The sequence below is a fragment of the Poeciliopsis prolifica genome, unplaced genomic scaffold, assembly GCF_027474105.1.
Source record: "Poeciliopsis prolifica strain line A6 unplaced genomic scaffold, Auburn_PproV2 SCAFFOLD103, whole genome shotgun sequence".
NCBI lineage: Eukaryota > Metazoa > Chordata > Actinopteri > Cyprinodontiformes > Poeciliidae > Poeciliopsis > Poeciliopsis prolifica.
Genome location: NW_026562478.1, coordinates 179,556 through 189,456, shown reverse-complemented (window position 1 = coordinate 189,456; position 9,901 = coordinate 179,556). Strand labels below are relative to the sequence as shown.

The 9,901-nt window shown below is 37.8% G+C and overlaps 1 protein-coding gene across 1 annotated transcript in view; it reads left to right on the top strand.

The window, feature by feature from the left end:
* The first annotated feature begins 1,587 nt into the window (after positions 1-1,587).
* The window catches only part of map1aa (microtubule-associated protein 1Aa), a 31,107-nt gene continuing 22,793 nt past the window's right edge, over positions 1,588-9,901 (top strand). The window contains exons 1-2 of the mRNA XM_055023545.1: positions 1,588-1,924; positions 2,773-2,874. Of these exons, the coding sequence (XP_054879520.1) occupies positions 1,705-1,924; positions 2,773-2,874 (322 nt within the window). The 5' untranslated portion in view covers positions 1,588-1,704. The remainder of the gene's footprint in view (positions 1,925-2,772; positions 2,875-9,901) is intronic.

The following is a 9,901-nucleotide window of genomic DNA, read 5'->3' as shown; positions in this document are numbered from 1 at the left end:
GGTGTGGGACGCATGGCACGTAAAGATGCACAAGCATTTATTAATATCAGCCAGAAATCATTCTATCCATGCGAATTTATGCAGAGATTCAATAAGAAAACACACCCAAATGAGGATTATTATTATTATTATTATTATTTATTTCCCTATTTGGATATTAGAATGAAAAAAGGGAAGATAATTTAAAGGAATCCAAATCCAGAGGGAAACAAACCCAAAGTGAAACAACAAATGAAGAAATTAATCTTTTTCTGACCTTAAAACTTTTTCTGTACTTGTTGTAAATAACTTGTAAATAAAATATAGTTTTAAATAAAATATAATGGACGAAATTAATCATAATTTAGACTTTAAATAAAAAATCTCCAAGGTAATTTACTATATATGGAAAATAATAATGCATGCATCACCTTGTTGTCCTAATGCTTTCTCTGCTTAATACACAACCAACGCAAATATTTTTAAACTGTAATTCTAAGCAATTTCGATACAATCTATTTGTGCAAAATTATTCCATATTTTTGTCTTTCTTCAGAGACGTAAAGAAATCTATAAATAAATTCCTGCAGTAACTCCTCCTGCCAGCAGAGGGCAGCAGACGCTCTGAAGTGTCGATGAGCAGATTGCTGACTCACTCCAGGTAACACAAATCAACAGAGATCCACTAATGACAACAACCTCTGATCTGATCATACACATCAAACTCAGCTTCTCAGACTACGAAATAATAAATAAATTGATTATTTTAGTTGTTTTTAATAAACAAATAATAATAAACAAAAACAACAAGAGAAAGCTGTCAAGAATCGAACTGAACTGGAATTAATTGAGCTGAATAAAAAAACCGAATTGAATTAAAATTGTACTGAACCGAACTAATTGGAACTGAACCGAATTGTAATGAAATGAATTCAACTAAACTACATTGAATTAAACTAAATTCATTTAAACTGAGTTGATTTGAACTAAACCTAATTGGACCTCATTGAATCGAAGCAGCTGAACTGAATTAAATGTATCTTGATACTTTCCCCATGTTAAATGTCTGTGTGTCTGATGCTTCTTCTCATTTGCTTTTAGTAAAATAAATCAATCAATAATTTTAATGGGCGTGACCTGAAGTTCTGCATCTGTCAAACATGTCAACAATTGAAACATTTCAAATATATATATTTTTTTATTGCTTGTTATGTTGAAAATGAATGTCAGAAGCATGAAGTCGGCATTTTGGAGCTTCTATTTAGATTTTTCTATCTGTGTGACCCGGATGAACCCACAGAACCGGTTCGAGTCTCACTGTTTGTCTCATTACAGTCACGTGCAGTTCTTGTCATCATAATGGCCGACAATAAGAGGCTCTGTCTGCCAGCGCGGATCTCCAGAACAGCAGCGCCTCTGTCAGAGAACAAAGGGCCGTCAGAAGACGCGCGGCCGCCTGGCTCTCACTGGCACCGACAGAACCGGAGCGGCTCTGATCCGCTTTGATTTCCGGGGTTTGAACATGAAAAACGAGACGGATCATCTCCAATCGACTCGTTTTCAAATTTAGAAATGTCTCGGCGTTTCTCCTCCTGCTGCCCCGCATGAAATATGACCGAAGTGATTCCTGAGATCCATCCAATCAGAAGCCATGACGTCACATAGCCACATCAAGGCCCACCCAATCAGACGCGTTGCCACGCCCAGAGCCCATCCTGCCCCGTCATGGTGCTCGCTCCGGATGCAGTTGTCATGGAGATGGGAGAGAGCTCGGCGTCCGCTGCCGGCGCTGTTACCATGGAGACCCCGGGCTCGGCGGAGCGGGCGGAACCGGACCGGATCGGCGTCCCGGCGGTCCGGAGCAGAAACCACCGGCTGCTGCTCGCGATCGGAGAGATTTCCACCGACTATCACCTGGAAGCGGCGCGGAGTCAAATCACAGGCGGTGAGACAGCAGAACCGAACAGCGTTACTCTGACCGGGCGTCCAAAGGGCGGGCCGCGGGCCAGTTTGTGGCCCCTGGAACTTTTATGTGGGTCATATTCAGCAAGCAATAAATCTATGAATTGCATGATAAATTAAAACTGTTAATGATTTGCATAATTTATTGTTTTTCTCTTTTCTCTCTACTAAAAACTGGATGAAAAGTTTTCAGTTTGGGGTTTTGACAAATACTTTGTTTACAGAAACGTGACAATTGTTGTTTAGATTTTTAAAATGTCTTCCAAGTTTAGGGCTAAATGCTTGTTAGACTTCAAAGTTCTCTTATCTTTGAGAATGAAGGTGCTCAATCAATCAATCAATCAATCAATCAAAATTTATTTGTATAGCACATTTCAGTAGAAAGGCATTTCAAAGTGCTTTACATCATAACATCATCATTATCATCATCATCATCATCATCAGATTCTTGGAAAATCACTTGAAAATGGGCTCAAAACAACAATATTATCATTTATCTCAATAACTTCTGAGACAATTTATCATACAAAGTTTGTTTCCATAACAGGCCGAGAAATGTTGTGATCATGACAAAATAACGTTTTAAGTAAAATACAAAAAAAATTACAGCAAAAATTATCTTTCAATTCAAGTCAGAAAAGAAATTTGGCCCACAAACTATTTTCAGATTTCAGTATTTAAAAAAATATATTGGAGATGTACATTTTAGCTTATTATTATTCTTTAAATAAAAGAATACTGGAACTCAAAAATATACAGATTTATGTCTGAAACCTGAATATGAATATGACTGCTTATATTTATTTGTGTTTGTTTTTTCCTCTGTATCAGGTCTGCTTTCCTGGAACGTCGACTTGTCTGTCTGCGACCTGAACAAGGAGCTACAGCTGTTCAGGAACAGACACACCGCTCAGTTTTCTTCTCAGGTCAAAGGTCAGACTCAGTTCATCGATCATTTTGCAGAAGCTTTGAACGGCAGCAGGACTTCCTGGTGCGTAAAGCCGTGTGTGTGGCGGTTGTGATCAGTCTGGATGGACAGATGGACGAGTGGAGTTTTGTCTAAAACACATTTCTGCTGCTTTGCAAAAATTAATTAATCAGCATTTTTTATTTGATATAAGAGTTAAGCAGCCGCTTAACTTTTATATGCCTAAGACCGGCCCTGCTTAGAGATGACAGTTTTATAATTGCTCCTTCTGTGAGTTTCTCTTATTGACGTTGATTCAAAATAACTCAGGGAGTGTTTCTGAATGTTTGGCAGGGAAACATTTCTGAAAGGGCAGCGATCAGGAAGTGCTTTTAATCTGAAAGGTCAGTCCTCAGATGTGGTTCAGAGGGGGTTTGAATCCCTTGGCTCGTTTGTGTTTACCTTTTGGAAAGCGGCCTCCGTTTCTGGCCGTCACACTCCGGCTCCCGACGTCGTGCCATGAATACTAATGCAGCGGCTGGCAGCGCCGCCAACATGGCCGACAAACCCAGACACAAAGAGCACAGAGAGAGGAAGCCTGCTCCACCGCCAGCTGATCACATCCACACAACTTAACACAACGAGAAAGGCTTTGATTTGATTTTTCATGCATGTTTTCTACGTTAAATTGGCTGATTATTTATGACTACATTGTTTTTTTAACAGTCAAATCCTTTTATCATTAATATGAAGAGTATAAATACATTTACATAAAAAAAATGAATTTGCTTTAAATCTGGAAATATACAATTTCATGAAATGCAGAAGTTTTTTTATTATTTATAAATGTTTTATATATTTATTTGTGTTTATGTTTATTTTTTTTATTTTATTTTATTTGTGACCAGTTTAAATAAGATGTTTTCTTTTTTTAAAAAAAGCTTTATTTTGCATTCACAAGCATATTTTTTAATTCTAAGGGACACTGATGTGAAAATATTCTCAGGTTGCATCATGTTCTCAGGCTTTTCACTCATTTTCTCTGGGCCCCTTTTTATGTGGAGTCTTTCTGTAATGATGTGTAAAATCATGACACCTCTAAATATAACCTAATCAGAAAAAAACACACAGATGATCAAATGATGGGAGTGTGGGATGAATGTTGCAGAATTATGAACAATGTGTGAATTTATACACCGAAGTTGTGATGAATTAATTGTCAGATGGAAAGAATCAAGAATCAAAATCAAGAAGTTCAAAATTTAGATGCTTACAAATAAAGAGATGTGGAACAAACTAAAATCTAAAAACTACTTTGCAGGTTTCTGTCTGCTAGGAAAATAAAAGTTTTTTGGTGATTCTGTCAGCAGTTGATTTAAATTTACTGGCAGAATGTGACGAACGATTTAACAGCAGCAACACGTCTAAAATATGCAGGCATGTTATCAGATTATTGTATAGATTATAAACTAAGAGATTATTTAGTTTACAATATTCTTATTGCATTTTTTTTCTGACTATAGTTAGATCAGCTGGAATCACCATCAATTTAATCAGCATACCAATGTCCAGAAAAATGTTGCTTATATGCTAAAAATAAATAATTTTTCAAGATGGCTGCGATTTTTGAGGCTTTCCAATCAAACTGTTTCCCATTTTCATGACTTGTATTAACGTTACGTCACATAATATGTTTTCCACTATGGTCACATGTTGCTACCTGAACTGGTTCAATAGCCAATCCAAAGCTCCCTTTCACTATATGCTGCTGTAGGGGTTCCCAAAGTAGGGGTCGGGAGCCCCATGGTGGCCATCAAACACTGACTGGGTGGTTGTGAGTGATGTGATTCCTGAAGTGTACTTAGAAGGGACAATATTAAATACATAGCTACATAAATATCACTAAATGTCTCATTAAAAAGTGTACACTAATACGGATTTTAGTTAATCTTAAAATTATTCATATTTATTTTTAAATAAGTAGAAGGGAAACATTTTCTATATATTTTTAGGTGGTTGCTAGCGTCTGGCGGTGTTATTTTGGGGTCACAAGCTGAGACGTTTGGGAACCACTGCTGTACAACAAACAGGAAGTCAGCCATCTTGGATTGAATTTGAATTGCTGACCCCATTTTGGCCATATGTAGCCTCCATTTGATCCAACTCCTCCTTGAGGTTTGAATGGATCGGCTTAAAAGATCGATGGTGAGTTTGTGAGCATGCTAACGGGGTGAGCCAGACCTCGGACTTTGACTACACACCACCGCTGAGGCTTTGGTGAGTTCATCAATCGAGGTTTGTGATTGGTTCTCGGCTGGTGACATCACTGTTTCCTCGCTGAACGATGAGGCACAGAGACAGTCAGAAAAGATCTCCTTTCTCCCCAAGAGAGGAGGAAGGGGAGGATGAACGAAGCTGTCACCCACACGGCGCGAGTAATGGAGGCCCAGTGGATCGGCTCTGCGGATTGATCGCTGGTTATACAGAACCTGGTGGAACCAGAGAGCCTCAGGGGAAACGGGCCATTAACTCTACGAAGATCTGAAACCACATTTATGAGGGATTGATGTACATATGTAACAGCTGGGTTTTAGCTTAATAACAGTTAAACATTTTTTAAGTTTGTCAAAAACTTGTTTCCTCTTGACAGAACCGGTTCTGTTATGGTATTCTTGAGGGTCAGCTCTGTGTTTTCTTTACATTTCTTATTTTATCCTAACACATATTTGAAACTAAATTGATTATATGCAGTAATTTTGCCATGTTTTGTATGTTTTTAACTTTAGTTTGATTTTTAACCATTGCATTTTGTTTAGGGACGTTTATTATTGAAGCCGATGGACTGATGTTAACCACCAACGCTCATATCTTCTAAATCACTAAGACTGAAAAAATAAATGTCTCTGTAGTTTTACTTCATGCTATTTGAGGATATTTTTTGGGTCTGAAGTAAATTAGTTCAAGTTTTGTGCATTTTCTAAAACTTTGAAATCAACATTTGAACAAAATGGTTGAAATGTTGATTAATTCAGCTACAAAATGAGTAAATGATCAAAATGATTTTTAGGTGATTTGTGATTGTTGGCAGTTTTTTTGGTTGAATCGTTTGGTTGAATCGTTTGGACCACCTAATTTTCTAATCTGAATTCACTTGAACTTTTCAATCTTTTCCCACAATCCCACTTTAAGAGGTCCAACATTCCCTTAAAGGGGAAAGCGCCCAGAAGACTACTTAAAGTAATAGAGAAGTGACAGTAATGTAATACTGCAGACACAGCATAACTGTTACAACTCATGTAATGTAATTTTTGTCTGGTCTTTATGTCATTTTCTCTCAGTGGGGAGATTCAATTTTGTGTTGCAGAACCAACAGAAGAGCTTTTTATGACTTTCTCTCCCACGCAGCATTCTTCGGCTCGCTGTGGTCTTCTTCTCTCTTCCTCTATCGATTTCTGCCTGAGGAGCCACTCAGATGCAAGTAAATCATCGCAATGTGCTGAGAAAAGCAGAAAGCTGCAGAAGATAAGCTCACACATGCAGCTCGGGTTGCTGTCAGCTTTCTGACCATTTAATCACAGTTTTTACACAGCTCATCAAAACATAATGAAAACATGATTATGATTTGATCTGGAGTTAAGATAGGCCTAGGAAATAAACCCATTTTATATCATTTTTTGGTTCTATAAAATTAATTAAACATAACAGATTTAATTTTAGAAAAATCTGGAACAAGATAACGATTAAAAACATGTTGCACCATCTTCCTTCCGCCACTTCTTGTCGTCTTCGTCTTTTCTGCCAGCAGTAACACCCGATCACATGATGCTTCGCAAAATGCATCTATTTCAATATGGCCGTAAAAAAAATCCTAATTAAAGCTAAAACACTTGAATTTTCTTGAAAATGGCTTATTTCCGTAAAGCCAATGTGTTTTGGTAATTCTAATACGTAGCTCTCATGGGACGCCACAATTTCGGGAACTTTGGAACCGGCAGCCATCTTGGTAGGCAGTTGCTAAGGAGTTGCTATGACAACTCCTTCCTATGTAAAGTATAAATGATAAAAGTATAAATCATAAATATCTGAGTACCCACCTCTGTGTTTTACTAGGACAAATATCAGTGATATTTACTGTAGTACTTATTGTATTCATGTCTATGGTACTAACTGCCAGAGCAGCAAGATTAGCTTAGCTAATGGCTAACGCAGCTAGCCAGGACAGACGTGTCTGATGACGTCCGGTTCATGGAAACACAGTTTTTACTGTTTTACCACACTTACAGTCCAGATATTAGAAATCGATTTTGTAAATTAAGATATCTCTATTTATACTTTGACTAGATCAGATTTACCATTCGGTTGTGTGTAAGCTTCAGTTCAAAATATCTACAATAAATTATTTCTGAAATATTATTTCAGATATCTACTACAAAATTATAACTGGTCATGAAATAAATTTGCAATATCTTGCTTTTTGTTCTGACTAGTCATAATTCTACTTACATGCATCTTTAATGACACTGTAAATCAATATTTTAAATGTATTTCGGATAGCAGTAAAAACTCAGAGGCTTTATTGATGTAGGCGCTGCCTGTGTGTCCTGGTATAAAATTTAGCGGCGTTTATTGATCTGCCCCATTCCTCTGTTGCAGCCGGGGTTGTTCCTGAAGATGTTGGCCCGCCTGTTTCAGGTTCTTCCATCTGCAGCAGACAGACTAACACTAATGCATGACTTCTGAGGGTTTAATGATTGTAATGCGAACTATGCCAGAAAGATGAGAGGCTGCAGGCATAAGTGGTATGAAAAATGCTCCATGCAGGCAACAACAAATATCCCTGATTCTTTTGCTGCTCCATTTGGATACATCGATTCAAACTTTCCTTTCTTTCAGCCCGTCACATTTTGGAAAGACTATAAGTTCATATTCACATTTTTTTATCCGCTTTAAGTGACCTAGAGTTTTTTTTAATTTGAATGAAACGACTGTTATGCTGAAAGCTGAGACAGTTTTTTGTTTAGTGCGTTTTGCTAACTGTTAAAATCAATTCCCTTGAATTCATTTTGAATTGCTAATTTACTCCACGACTTTCGGTTGAATAACATTTGAAGCCTTTGTTGAAGTTTCATCTTCTTCACGCAGCTGGATTATCATGTTTCTGCTATTATTTTGAGGCTTTTTATTGTGCTATTTCCTGCCCTCAGATTAATTTTTTTCCACTGAACAAATGGTAATTGTGAAACAAATGTGAGCTATACAGTATAATACAACACTTACATGAAGAAACAGCCAGGTGTTAATTAAACAAATACATGCAAAAATTCACCTGATTTGTTTTATTTGGTTCCCATAATGCATTGCTTTCAGTTTAACAGAGCTTAAAAGCTATGGATGTGCTTCTGACCTGACCTGGCCAATCAGGCAAAATTAGCAACAGATTTAGCAACACCTGAGCTAACTCTGTTGCTCAACAGGTTGGTGTGTAATGACTAATTTAGTCCTGATGAGGGCGACATGCTATGATGTAACATCTCATTGATATATGTTGGGTGTCAACATGGTTGACATTAGCATTAGCTTCTGCTAGTTGCTATGTTGATGTAAAGGTTTAGCATTAGCAGGAATAAAGTTTATGACCAGTGTTTTAGGGTTCGCGCTACTAGCTTCTTAGCTAGCGGCGCCACCACTTAATATCTTATTTCTCTAAATCAGGAAGAGATGTGAGGATGTTTGACATCTTATAGCCGACTTCATGTGTTTTACTTGATTATTTCTTCATTATATTGCTCTGGTGGTAATTAGGCATGGCTGTGACTGGAGAAACTTAAATAACAAAAAATCCTTTTTTGTTATTTAATGGAGCCATGTTGGTTTCGAAAGCTTTTTTCCCCTTCATAGATTAGGATGCTGCGTTTTGTATTTACTACAGAGTGGTTGAAAAAGCAAAAACAAACTGAATCTACAAATGTTTAACATAATTTGCATGTAAAAAAGGAGAAAACTGTTGACCTTCAGATGGGTTGCGTCACTCAGAGACCAAGCAGACGGGAATGCTTCCCAGAAAATGCATTAATCTGCTTCTACTGGAGGAAAAAAACTACTATGTGTTGCCGTGTGCACAAAGGATTTAAAGGGATGATGTAAAGCGGTGAAGGAGGGAGGGGAGAGGAGATGAGGACGCCTGGCGTCACTGAGAGGTTGAGGGGAGAGAAAAGGCGTGGCGGGTCGGCCGCAAGAGCTGCGTGACCTTTAGAGGAGACCAACAGGCATCGGAGGCGAAGCTGCTGCAGCAGCTGTGAGGGAGCTCAGTTTCATTAACTGGCTTATTGCTCAGACATTAAGAAAACAGGAGGTCAGCAGAGAGCTCCATGTTGTAAGCCTGAAGGAAGCTTTGCTGAAATCATGAACGAGTCGATTTTTCCCTGGGCTCCATATTCTGGCACCATTAGAGGCTTAAATCTGATTTTAACCTGCAGTTTTCCAGGCTTTCTGATTGTTTATAACTTTGGCTGCTTTTTGTTCATATTTAGTTCATTTTTAAAAGAACATGTTATTTTGCTATGTAACACAGTTTGTCATTTAAAGTTAGCACCGCTAACTAGCACAGTTAGCAGTACTAACTCTAAAGAACAAACTAAACACTAAACACTGAAGTGGTTTGATATTTAGTGGAAGCTAATGCTAAAGTGCAACACTTACTAATTATTAATCATATAACAAAGGATTTTAGAGTGTCAGGTTGACATTATTTATGCTGAAATCTGAATTGTCTTGGCTGCAGAGGGCCGGACTGAGCCGCTCCACGGCGGTCAGTGGAGCTTGAACTAATCTGCAGACACTAATGAAACCAGACTCCATTAGTTCTGTGTTTACTGCTGCAGTAGATGAGTTATTAACAGCACTGATTGATTCTCCAGTTTTATTGTGACGAGTTAAATCAGTCACTTGCATTTAAGAGCAAGTTAGCAGGACAAAGGTCACCTTTTCAAATTTAGACATTTAGGATTATGTTTTTGTGTAAAGACCTTCATCCCACTGAAGTTTATTCCTTTA